Source organism: Lepidochelys olivacea, assembly GCF_965140295.1.
Source record: "Lepidochelys olivacea isolate rLepOli2 genome assembly, chromosome: 3".
Taxonomy (NCBI): Eukaryota; Metazoa; Chordata; order Testudines; family Cheloniidae; genus Lepidochelys; species Lepidochelys olivacea.
The window spans coordinates 1,443,138-1,455,733 of NC_140413.1; the positions used below are offsets into that span (position 1 = coordinate 1,443,138).

Below are 12,596 nucleotides of genomic sequence, written 5' to 3' on the forward strand. Positions count from 1 at the left end.
GACAGCCCTGGGCAGAACCCGCACCAGGTGGGTGGGCGCCTGGCCCTGCCCGCGGTGGGCGTGATGCTTTGCGGGCTCTCTTGGGAGCTTACGAGCCCTGGTTGCTATCAGGACACTGCACCCGGCGGTCCCTGGGACATACATGCAGCAGAGACCCCAGCCCAAGGGCACTGCTGGTTTCCCCTCCTCCCCTGGCTGCCGGGAGCAGGGAGCTGCGGGCGGTGGCAGGGGGGTGTGAACCGAGGAACGGGGGCTCTGGGGCAGAAGCTGCCTGGCACACAGGGGCCTGAGTCTCCCCCAGGCAGAGCTGGGGGATGGGCACACATGGTGCGGATGGGGCAGCCCTGCACAAGTCATGCCAGGCAGGCCCGGGTCCAGCTGGGTTTATTGGCCTCAAGAACAGAAGAGCAGGTTGATGGGAGGGATGCGGGGTGCCTGGCCCCCTGTGCCCTGGCAGCTGGTAGCCCCTCCCTGCGCCTGCCCATTTCAGCCCTGCTCCCCAGGGAGGGCTTGGATCAGCTGGAGACCTGAGCACTCTGGGGGCGCCCGCTGGGGGCTGGCTGCACCACGGGGCCCCCTGATCTCCGGGGGGAGGTTCTGGGCTTGGCTCTGCCCCACAGCTTGGCCCAGGCCTGCTGGACAGACGGGAACAGTCTCTTAAGGCCAGTGTCTCTTGGCACCTGGGCCAGGGGGGGCGCGGGGCTGGCTCCCCGCTGTGGTGCTGCTGGCCGGGACTGGCTCTGAGGCGCTGGTGCCCCTGGGACTGCCCTGAGGGGGGCACGGACACAGCTCTGGTCTCTTGGTGGCCTCGGGTCCCGGGAGGGCTCCTGGGCCCTGGCGGCCGTGGCTCCGGGCGGCTCCGTGGTGCTGCCAGAGGCAGACCCCTCGTGGAGCTGGCAGGAGGGAGCCCTGCGCTGGGCCCCCAGGCCGGAGTGAGGCATGGTGGGGCGTGGTGGGGTGCTTGGCCGGGCGGCCTGGCTGCACGCCCTGCAGGGAGGCGGCTCCCTGGGGTGCTGGACACCCAGGGCTCCGCCCGGGCCCCGCTGGCTCCTGGGCTGCCCACAGGGTGCCCCCTCCCAGGCCCTGCCCGGCCCCACCTTGCCAGGGGGCTCCAAGATCAGCTGCCACTTACAGGCTTGTTTCCTCTTGATCCTCAGCAGAAAGCCCAGGCTCATGTGGAGGCGGCTGCGGCCCCGCCCCAGGCGCAGCTGGGGGTACACGACGAGGCGGGGGCCGCGCGGGCCCTGGGGCGTCGGGTGGTGGGGGCAGGTGCCCTCCAGGCAGCAGCAGCATTGCAGGCAGACGGGGTACTCCACGCTCCACGGGCCCCAGCCCAGCAGCCGCAGCTGCAGGTCCCGCGCTGCCCGCTCGGTGCCCAGCGACTTCACAATGGAGCGGATCAGCCACTTGGGGCTGGCAGGGGCACCCCGGGGGTGTCCGGCTTCCGGGGGGCAGGAGGGACCCTCGCTGCCCCGTGCCCCTAACTTGGGGTGACTGTCCGTCCTCAGGACAATGCGCTTCTTCGGGTGGCGCTGCGTCCTGCCCGGGACCCGGCACTGGGATGGGATGGCGGAGAGCTCCGGCTGCAGGGCCAGCCTGGGGGGGCTGCGGGCAGCCCCATGGCTGTGGGGTCGGGTGGTGTCTCCCCAGGTGATTCCAGGCTGCACAGGCCATGGGGAGCGCCATGAGCCACTCTGCCCTCTGGGCTGCACTACACTGCCATCTTCCTCTCCGGCAGCCCTGGGTCCCGACAGGCCCACTGCCCTGGGGAGAGGCTTGGAGGTGGGGTGTGTGGCCTCTGGCTTCCCCGGGCTGGGCACCCTCGGCAGGGAGTGGGCACATTCACCCTTCTTGAAGTAGAGCTGGAATGGGGGTTGGCTGGCTGGTGCGTGGCCTGGGTTGGGCAGGCGGCTGGCTGGTGCGTGACCTTGGGTGGGTGGGCGGCTGGCAGGTGCATGGCCCAGGCTGGGCGGGCGGCTGGCTGGTGCATGGCCCAGGCTGGGCGGGCGGCTGGATGCTGTGTGGCCCGGGGTGGGCGGGCAGCTGGCTGGTGCGTGGCCCGGGGTGGGTGGGCGGCTGGCTGGCGCGTGGCCCGGGGTGGGTGGGCGGCTGGCTGGCGCGTGGCCCGGGGTGGGCGGGCGGTGGGATGCTGTGTGGCCCGGGATGGGCGGGCGGCTGGCTGGCGCGTGGCCCGGGGTGGGTGGGCGGCTGGCTGGCGCGTGGCCCGGGGTGGGCGGGCGGTGGGATGCTGTGTGGCCCGGGATGGGCGAGCGGCGGGATGCTGTGTGGCCTGGGGTGGGCAGGCGGCTGGCTGGCGCATGGCCCGGGGTGGGCGGGCGACTGGCTAGTGCGTGGCCCGGGGTGGGCGGGTGGCCGGATGCTGTGTGGCCCGGGGTCGGTGGGCGGCTGGCTGATGCATGGCCCGGGGTGGGCGGGCGGCTGGATGCTGTGTGGCCCGGGGTGGATGGGCGGCTGGCTGGTGCGTGGCCCGAGGTGGGCGGGTGGCCGGATGCTGTGTGGCCTGGGGTGGGCAGGCGGCTGGCTGGCGCATGGCCCGGGGTGGGCGGGCGACTGGCTAGTGCGTGGCCCGGGGTGGGCGGGTGGCCGGATGCTGTGTGGCCCGGGGTGGATGGGCGGCTGGCTGGTGCGTGGCCCGAGGTGGGCGGGTGGCCGGATGCTGTGTGGCCTGGGGTGGGTGGGCGGCTGGCTGGTGCGTGGCCCGAGGTGGGCGGGTGGCCGGATGCTACGTGGCCCGGGGTGGGCGGGCGGCTGGCTGGCACGTGGCCCGGGGCAGGTGGCATGAACCGATGCAGTGAGGCCTGGACCCTGCCGGGCAGCCCCCAGCGATGCTGAGCCTGCACGGTGATGAGATGAGACTCCAGTTCCCTCCGGGCACTGCTGCAAAGGAAGGGCAGCTCCTGGGGGCCGATGGCCACCTCCCTGGGGCGCCTGGCTGGCCGGGCGCTGGGGGGGGGTGCCGGGGCCAGGAAGGCTGCCAGGGAGCGCTGCAGGACGGGGGGCAGGCCCCACTGGTGCTGCAGCTTCTTGCTGCGGATATGCCACTCCAAGCTGTGGCGGGAGGCGGTGCTCAGGAAGGGGGTGCCCTGCTCGGCGAGCTCCAGCCCTGGTCGCCGCACAGCGCTGGGGCCGGGCAGGCGGGGGGCGCTGGGGACCAGCCGGGCCAGGGACTGCGTGTACAGGCCAGGCAGCCCCCACAGCAAGAGCAGCCCCTTCTGCCGGAGGTTGAGCTCGACGCGCCGCGCGGCCTCCGGCTCCAGGGCCGGGCACGTGCTGGGGCGGGGCTGCCGGTGTCTCTGGCCCGGGTGCAGCAGCTTGGGCAGGGCCGGCGGCTTCCCCACGGGGGCGGCTTCCTGCGAGGCACTCACCAGGCTGGGCAAAGCCCCCGCCTTGATCTCCAGACACTTCCGCGCCCCGTGGGCCTGCAGCCTGGCAGCTGCCTGCGGGCTCAGCCTGTCCAGGGCAGCGCAGGCGTGGGGCACGGGGCGTCCGGCGTCTCCATGGGGCAGTGCCACGTCACACACGCAGGGCTCCTGGCTGTGCCGGACGGCGTCAGCGCCTGAGGGGACAGGACAGGAAGGTGAGCGGCCATGGGGCCCAAGCCCTGTCCTTCGACCCCTTTTGAGGAGACCCCCAGCCCCCTTAAAGCTCCGGGTACCCCCCTTAGAGCTGAAGGAGCCCCCCATCCCCCCTTAGAGCTCCGGGTACCCCCATAGAGGTCCAGGAGCCCCCCCATCCCCCCTTAGAGCTCCGGGTACCCCCATAGAAGTCCAGGAGCCCCCCAGCCCCATTAGAGCTCCGGGTACCCCCATAAAGGTCTAGGAGTCCCCCATCCCCCCTTAGAGCTCCGGGTACCCCCATAGAAGCCCAGGAGCCCCCCAGCCCCATTAGAGCTCCGGGTACCCCCATAAAGGTCTAGGAGCCCCCCATCCTCCCTTAGAGCTCCGGGTACCCCCATAAAGGTCCAGGAGCCCCCCCATCCCCCCTTAGAGCTCCGGGTACCCCCATAAAGGTCCAGGAGCCCCCCAGCCCCATTAGAGCTCCGGCCTCCCGCAGCACTTGTGGCTCGCCGCTGCCGTCTGCTGGCAATGCCAGGAACCCGGCTAACGCACCCGCCAGTGGGGCTCCCCCTGGCTCCCAGTGTCCAGGGTGGGCCTGGGGCAGAGCTGCTGCAGTGCGGCCCCTGCTCCCGCCCCACGCCCCGGGCAGCCTGCAGCTCGTCTCTCTGCATCGCCCCGGGGCAGGACCAGTGACAGCCCGCTGGCGGGCAGAGGGGGCAGCGCAGGGGCTCTCCCTGCCCAGGCTCATCCCCGCAGAGGCTCATTGGCCCCCCTGCGTCCCAGGCCTTGAGGGAGGGGGGACGAAGCCCTGCACCAAGGCCTGGCGCTGACCCGGTGCCAGGGGCTCACCAGCCCCGCAGCGTCAGGGCTCTAAGTCCTGCCCTGCTGCCCGCCGAAGGGGCTGCTGGCCCTTTGAACGGGCCCCAAATGTGCCCTGTGCCCCCATCCTGGTACCCTGGGGGTCAGGCAGGGAGCCCGAGGGGGCTACACCCAGGCGCAGGAGGAAGGCCTGAGCTGGGCGAAGGGCGCTGCTGGTGACTGGGAGCCAAGGCCCTGGGGCACGGGCACCGTACCCATCGCCAGGGCCCAGAGCAGCAAACACCCCCCCCCCCCAGGCTTACGGGGCTGGGGCTTCCTCTCGCCCGGCGCTGGCAGCAGGAGGGCTTTCAGCAACTGCAGGAGGGCGCTGGGGAAGGCCCAGATGTGCCAAGGTGTCTCTTGCTGGCTCTGCCCGTCCCCATCTGCCTGCCTCCGGCTGCCCACCACAGCAGCCTCCTCCTTCCTTGGCCCTTTGGCCAGGGCCTCCGTGAGCCGTGTGGGGAGGCCCCAGAGGGAGGCCAGGGTCTTGCACTCCAGGCTGCGGATGGACTCCTTTGGCACGGCTGGGAACGCCGGACCCCGGGGCTTCCCGGCCTGGGCCCCGGGGCGGACGGACGTGGGCGGTGCAGCTTTTCGGCCAGGGTCAGCGCTGCTCTGGGACCATCTCACCAGCCACGGCAGCGCCTCCAGCCGGCACTCCAAGCTCTTCCTGGCCAGATGGCGCTGCAGCCTGGCCACCTTGGCCAAGGTGAGGTGGCCCAGCACGGCCCGGGAGTGGGAGCCTGCTGGGATGCACGCACGGGACTCCTGGCTCTGCTGGGGACGCAGGGGGCTGGCACCAGCTCTCTGGGTCTTGGAAAGTCCATGGAGTCCGTGGTGTGGTTCTAAGCCCTGTTCCGTGCCCGTCGGCCCGGCATTGGGGCTGCGCGGGGTCAGGGGCGGCAGGGTGCCGTAGGACGCTGGGCAGAGGCAGCTCTGCTCCTGGCGGAGCTGCTGGCTCAAAACATGCCACTCCAGCTCCTCGTGCCCCTCGGAGCTGCGGAAAGAGACCCTGCTTGTGCTGAAGGTGACGCCTGCCCTGGTGCCCCCAGCCCCCGGGCACAGGGTGGGCGCGCTGGGGACCAGCGGGGCCGGGGACTCGGTGTGGGGCGTCGGGGCCCCCCACAGGTGGTTACACTGCATGCTGAACTCCAGGCTGCGCGGCGTGACCTGGCCCAGGATGGGCAGCCTCGGGCTCCGCGCCCGACGGCCCCGGGCCCCCGCAGCCGGGCGCTTGGGGAGGGGCTGAGAGTTGCTAGCAGGCGTTGTGTTTCCAGCCGCTCCTGGGCAATGGACCGGGTGCCACGGGCGAGGCAGCAGGGGTGCCAGGGGCAGGGTCTCCCAGGACTCCCATGGGTGCCAGGCAGCGTCTCTTCCCGAGCAGCAGGGGCAGCTGCCCAGCGAGGAGGGGCAGGAGTCCACAGAGCTGGAAGCACCACTGGGGAACTCAGCCCGCCAGGCCGCCCTGTGGGAGAGAGAGACACGGACAGCGAGCGAGGGAGTGCATGGCACAGGCTGGGCATGGCGCGGGGCAGCTGGGGCGAGTCGGGGCTGGCCGCGGGGAGGGGGATCAGGGTGGGGCAGGGCCGATGGCGGGACGGGGTCGAGGGCGGGGCAGGACGGGGCTGGCCGCGGGGAGGGGGATCTGGGTGGGGCAGGGCCGATGGCGGGACGGGGCCGAGGGCGGGGCAGGACGGGGCTGGCCGCGGGGAGGGGGATCTGGGTGGGGCAGGGCCGATGGCGGGACGGGGTCGAGGGCGGGGCAGGACGGGGCTGGCCGCGGGGAGGGGGATCTGGGTGGGGCAGGGCCGATGGCGGGACGGGGCCGAGGGCGGGGCAGGACGGGGCTGGCCGCGGGGAGGGGGATCTGGGTGGGGCAGGGCCGATGGCGGGACGGGGCCGAGGGCGGGGCAGGACGGGGCTGCCCGCGGGGAGGGGGATCTGGGTGGGGCAGGGCCGATGGCGGGACGGGGTCGAGGGCGGGGCAGGACGGGGCTGGCCGCGGGGAGGGGGATCTGGGTGGGGCAGGGCCGATGGCGGGACGGGGCCGAGGGTGGGGCAGGACGGGGCTGGCCGCGGGGAGGGGGATCTGGGTGGGGCAGGGCCGATGGCGGGACGGGGTCGAGGGCGGGGCAGGACGGGGCTGGCCGCGGGGAGGGGGATCTGGGTGGGGCAGGGCCGATGGCGGGACGGGGCCGAGGGCGGGGCAGGACGGGGCTGCCCGCGGGGAGGGGGATCTGGGTGGGGCAGGGCCGATGGCGGGACGGGGCCGAGGGTGGGGCAGGACGGGGCTGGCCGCGGGGAGGGGGATCTGGGTGGGGCAGGGCCGATGGCGGGACGGGGCCGAGGGTGGGGCAGGACGGGGCTGGCCGCGGGGAGGGGGATCTGGGTGGGGCAGGGCCGATGGCGGGACGGGGCCGAGGGTGGGGCAGGACGGGGCTGGCCGCGGGGAGGGGGATCTGGGTGGGGCAGGGCCGATGGCGGGACGGGGCCGAGGGTGGGGCAGGACGGGGCTGGCCGCGGGGAGGGGGATCTGGGTGGGGCAGGGCCGATGGCGGGACGGGGCCGAGGGTGGGGCAGGACGGGGCTGGCCGCGGGGAGGGGGATCTGGGTGGGGCAGGGCCGATGGCGGGACGGGGCCGAGGGTGGGGCAGGACGGGGCTGCCCGCGGGGAGGGGGATCTGGGTGGGGCAGGGCCGATGGCGGGACGGGGCCGAGGGTGGGGCAGGACGGGGCTGCCCGCGGGGAGGGGGATCTGGGGTGGAGAGGGATTGGGCCCGTCCGTAGTCCCAAGGTGCCGTCTGCGGCTGGGCTGGGGCACAAGCTCCATGGGGGGCAGGGAGGGGGGCAGATCCGTGGGCTGGGGGGGGCTCCGTGAAGTGCTGAATCGGCATCTGGCCAGACCGAAGTGCTGCCCTCCCTGGGTGCGAGAAGGGCATGTGCCGGCCGTGGGGGGTGGCATGGGGGGGCTCAGCTCCCAGAGCAGGAGGCTGTTTGCCAAGTGGGGTGAAGTGGGCGGCTGAGGGGACCCTGACGGGACCCCGAGGGGACCCAGGCCCCGCCCCACGGAGGATGGGCCCCACTTGCCTGTGTCTGCATCGCAGGCAGAGGGCCCCACCCCCACCCCCCTCTGGGGCCCGGCCCCCACCCCCCTGAGGCTCCCCCTTACGGGCTGGCGACTTCGCCCAGGTGCCGGGCAAGGTGCAGCAGGTGGCATTCCACCGTGCGCAGCGCGTGGCCCCAGGGCAGCTCCTGGGGCAGGGCCGGGCAGCTGCAGGAAAGGAGCGAGCTCAGGTCAGCTCCCCGAGACGGGCCTCTCCCGCCCCTCTGCCCCCCAGCCCTCGTGCGTACCTGGGCCCTCGGGACGGCGCTCGCCCCCGGGGTCCCTGCTCCTGCGGCTCAGAGGGGGCTGGAGGAGACACAGAGCAGACCGTGAGCTGCTGGGGGCCTGCCGGACCGTGCCCCGAGCTCGGCAGCCGTACGGGGAGAAGGGGGCTGCTCACCTTGCCGTGCTCTCCGGCGGCCCCTCTGCCTCATCCTCCTGCGCTGGGCCTGCTGGGCACACACGACACGAGTGGCCATCACGGCTCGGCTAGGACGGGCAGGACACCTGCCCATGGGCAGCTCTGTCCTGGGGCTGCCGGCCCCCTGCAGCACTGGGGCCTTCGCTGGCCAGCTGGCCCGGAGCTGGGGGCTGCTGGGCGCTGCCAGAGGCAGCTCCCCCCCCAGACTGCCCCACACGCAGGCCTGTGCATGGACAAGTCACTGATTTCTCTAGGGACCCCAGGGGAGGCGGGACGGGACCTACAGGGTGAAGCCATAGCCGGGCTACGCTGCCCACCCCAAAATCATGGCCTGGCCATCGCCCTGAGAGCGAATTCGGGCACCCACCCAGGACACAAGTGACGTGGCTTCGAATCCCCATTGAGTCCCAGGGTGAGCAAGGGCAGGTTGTCACGGAGTCCCTGGGCGATGCTCTGGAGCTGCTCCCCATGAAGCCAGGCAGGACTCTGGGGAAGTCGCCTTCCTGTGAGCAGCCTGTCTGCAGGACACACAGCTCCCCCGGCTCCACCTTCCTGGGTCTGACCTCGGAGCAGTCAGCCTCCTCTGCCCCTCCGTGCACCCAGGCGGGGCTCCTGGGGAAGCCCGAGGGTCCTGCCCCCCAACTTCGCAGTCAGACGGGACTCTCAGCCAGCCAGTAAAACAGAAGGTTTATTAGACGACAGGAACATGGTCTAAAATGGAGCTTGTAGGTGCAGAGAACGGGACCCCTCAGCTGGGTCCATTTTGGGGGGCAGGGAGCCAGACAACCACGTCCGCACTTCACTCCATGTCCCAGCCAGCCCCAAACTGAAACTCCCTCCAGCCCCTCCTCCTCTGGGCTTTGTCCCTGTCCCGGGCCAGGTGGTCACCTGATTCCTTTGTTCTCCAACCCTTTAGCTCTCACCTTGCAGGGGGGGAAGGGCCCAGGCCATCAGTTGCCAGGAAACAGGGTGTTGGCCATTGTCTGTGTCCAGACCCCTGCACACACCTGCCCTCTAGGGCTCTGCAAGGATCATACACCCTTACCCCACCACCTAGATACTTAACAACTGCATAGGGGAAACTGAGGCACCCCCACAGTATTCAGAGGGAACATTAAGAACAGTCCCACTTTGTCACACAGGTCCCCCGTCTCCTGTCTCTCCCCTGCCCTGCAGCCCGTCTCGGGGTGTGAGAACAACACGAGGCCCAAGGCAGGCTCTGCAGACGCAGCCCGGGCCCTGCCTCCATGGCACTATTTGGCGTCTCCCTAAGCCAGGCGCCAGGAGCCGATGCAGGGAGAGTTCGGGGTGCTCTGCATTGGCGATTCTGGGGGTTTCTTGCCCCGGTCCTTGCATGAGGAGGCAGTGCCCCGGCCGCACAGTGGGTGTGAGCCACACGCTGCTCTAATCCCCCAGCACGGCTTGGGGTATTTGCACCTTTGATCCCCCTGTGACGAAGTGGGAATGTTCTTAATGGGGCCAGCCCCGCCCCGCCCCAGCTGTGTGTGCCTCAGTTTCCCCTATGTGTTACTCGAGTATCTAGGTGGAGGGATCGGGGTGGCGGGGGGAGATGATCTGTGCAGAGACCCCAAGAGGGCAGGTGTGACTGTGATGGGCTGCCTGGGCACAGAGACTGACCGACACTCTGTGGCCTGGCAACTGACGGCCAGAGCCCGGCAGCCAGTGGTGTTGGAGAAGAGAGACCAGGTGACCTGTTTGCCCAGTGGGACTAAGTGGGATTGTTCTTAATGTTCTCTCTGAATACTGTAGGTGTGCCTCAGTTTCCCCTATGCAGTTCTTAAGTATCCAGGTGGTGGGATAAGGGGGTGAGATTGTGGCAGAGCCCTAGGGGGCCAGCGTGATGGTGTCTGCACAGAGACTGGCCGACACCCTGTCTCCTGGCCCCTGATGGCCTGGGGCCCTCCCCTGCAAGGTGCCAACTGAAGGGGTTGGAGAACAAAGAGATCAGGTGGCCTCCTGGCCTGGGAGAGAGACAAAGGCCAGAGGAGGGGCTGGGGGTGACGGAGGTTTGGCTGGGGGAAAGGGCTCTGGGGTCCTGGGCTCCTCTTCCCCCAAGATGGTTGGCTGAAAGTTCCTGATTCCTGTCCTAACAAAAACTGTCCTACGCTGTGCTCCTGTCGACTGATAACCCTTCTGGTTTCCACCGCTGGCTGAGGGTCACGCCTGACTGCGGGTTTGGGGTGCAGGGCCTGTCGGGAGCTCCCAGCGAGAACAGGGGGCTGAATGCCTCAAAGCCGAGGAGGGTTCCCCTAGCAGAGCGTGCCCTGAGGGGAGCCACTGTCACACTAGAGGGTCCTGCCTGGGTTTGATTCAGAGCCTGTGACCTCCGGGAGACCCAGGCCGGGGGGAGAACAGGGGAGACTAAGTCTGGGCTGCTGGGCTGCTGGAAGCGAGTCAGCCTCTTGGTTTGGGATTCGGGGGGGAGCCCAGGGCTCTGGGTCCCCCCAGATGGACTTTGCTGAAGGTCCCCACTCCCTGTGCTCACAAGCGCTGATCTGCGCTGGGTTCCCGATGACTAATAACCCATCTGTGTCACACGCTGGCTGCAGGGTCACTGCTGGCTGCAGAGAGGGGGCAGGGCCCTTTGGGGGTGCAAGGAGTCCCGTCCAGGGGGGCTCACTGTGGGGCGCTCCCGGGGCGAGCAGGGGGCTGAGTGCTCCGAGGTCAGACCCAGGAGGTGCCGAAGCCGAGCAGGCTCCTGGCCCTGGTCACAGGTGCCCTGAGGGGGAGACACTGCCCCAGAGTCCACACCCCTCTCCCCCCCAGGGTCTGCTCAGGCCTCTGGCCTCTCTCTCTGGGCAGTGCCGGTGTCCTTCTCCCTCCTAACAGTCCCTCACACCCGCTGTGACTGTCCCGAGTCCAGCCCTGGGCCATGCTCCGCCCGAGGCTCTGAGCGCCGCGCCTGTCCCCGGGGTCCCAGCTCTTCCCAGGCATCCGGAGGCAGAAAGAGCCAAACTGCCCTGGCCGCGCTAGGGGCCGCGTCCTGCCGCAGTGCTGGGCCTCTCCTCGGCCCAGAGTCAGCTCCAGTTGGGGAATCCAAACGAAGGCCCTGGGTCGGGTCAGGCTGGCCCTGGGCCACCCCTGGGCCATGTCTCCTGAAACCCGGCCTGAGCAATGGGGGCACTTCCTGCCTGCCAGGGCCGTTCTAGCCACCCTGGCGGAGCAGAGCCAGGCACCGGCCCACGCAGCCCACCCCAGCGGTAACGCGATCCGGTGCCCAGAGCACGCCGGGCTCCCATGGGCTGCCCCGCCTTCCCCGGCCTCTCACTCACCCCCCGTGCTGCCAGGCTCCTGAGAGCCCAGAGCCCGGCGAGCAGCAGCCCAGCCCTCAGCACGGCCAGGGGGGCCCCCGAGCTCAGACACGGGAGCAGCTCGCTCATGGCCTGGGGCAGCCCTGAGAACAGCAGCTGCCTGAGCCCCGCTGGGCTGGGCGATCAGTGCCACACGTGCGATCCCCGCATCACAATGGAGCTGTGTCAGGCCCCGGCACGGCTCTGGGGCTCAGCAAAGACCAGGTGATGCCGCCGAGACCTCACAATAGGGGGCAGAGCCGGGCTGGCCAGGGCTCCACACAACTGGGTCCCCCGGGAAAGGGGAGCTCGCCCCCCGGCTGGGCAGTGCCAGGCTGGCAGGACGGGGGTGCTGGGCTTTCAGAGCTGCTCCAGCTGGGTTCCAGCCTGAGCGCCACTCGCCAGGGCCTGCCCGGAGCCCGCCCGGAGCCCGCGGCGCAGGGCCAGGGCGAGACCAGCCCGGGCAGCCCCACGCTTGGCGACGCTGGGGCGTCCCTGTCCCGCGCCGCTGCCTTGTGTCCGCCGGAGCCGCGTGGCCCGGGGCAGGGCACCCAGCGGCTCCCCTGGCTCTGGGGTTGGGGCGCCTGGCCCAGCAGCCCACCCCATGCCCCGGGTCCCCGCAGAGTCTCCTTGTGTGCGGAGGGAGAGGGGGAGGGCAGCTCGTGGGGGGGCCAGGCTCAGGGGTGGCTGCCAGGAGCAGGGGCAGCGAGTTATATGGGCCCGTGGTGCCCGGGCTCCAGCAATATTCAGAGCACAGGGGCCCGGCTCCACCAATGGTTGGGGCCAGGTCTCTGCCCCAGCCCCACCTGCCGGCCCCACACGCCTCCCCCAGAGCGACGCTGCCTGGGCCCTGAGCTGCTCCACGCCGCGGCCGGCTACAAGAGGGAGTGGTGCGGGGGGATGAGGTGCACACGTGATGGAGCCCCCCCCAGGGGACGCCCTAGGAGCACGTGCAGTGACAGTGGGGCTGGGGGGAGTCCCCATCTCTGGCCCAGCCCCAGGGTAGCCTGCACCCCAAACCCCTCATCCCCGGCCCCGCCCCACCCCAGAGCCCACCCACCCAGCCGGAGCCCTCACCCCCCCACCCCCACCCCAACCCCCTCATCCCCGGCCCCGCCCCACCCCAGAGCCCACCCACCCAGCCGGAGCCCTCATCCCCCCACCCCCACCCCTCATCCCCAGCCCTGCCCCACCCCAGAGCCCACCCTCCCAGCCGGAGCCCTCACACCCCAACCCCCTCCCCAACCCCCTCATCCCCAGCCCTGCCCCACCCCAGAGCCCACCCTCTCAGCCGGAACCTTCACCTCCCCCACCACAATCCCCAC

The 12,596-nt window shown here is 71.0% G+C and overlaps 1 protein-coding gene across 1 annotated transcript; it reads right to left on the reverse strand.

Moving 5' to 3' along the window:
* Positions 1-458: 458 nt before the first annotated feature.
* Positions 459-5,865, reverse strand: PRR30 (proline rich 30). The gene is made up of 2 exons (XM_084624054.1): positions 4,700-5,865; positions 459-3,577 (listed from the first exon to the last, which is right to left on the reverse strand). The coding sequence occupies exons 1-2, from the start codon at positions 5,577-5,579 to the stop codon at positions 516-518; spliced, it is 3,942 nt and encodes a 1,313-aa protein (XP_084480180.1). The 5' UTR covers positions 5,580-5,865; the 3' UTR covers positions 459-515.
* Positions 5,866-12,596: the final 6,731 nt, after the last annotated feature.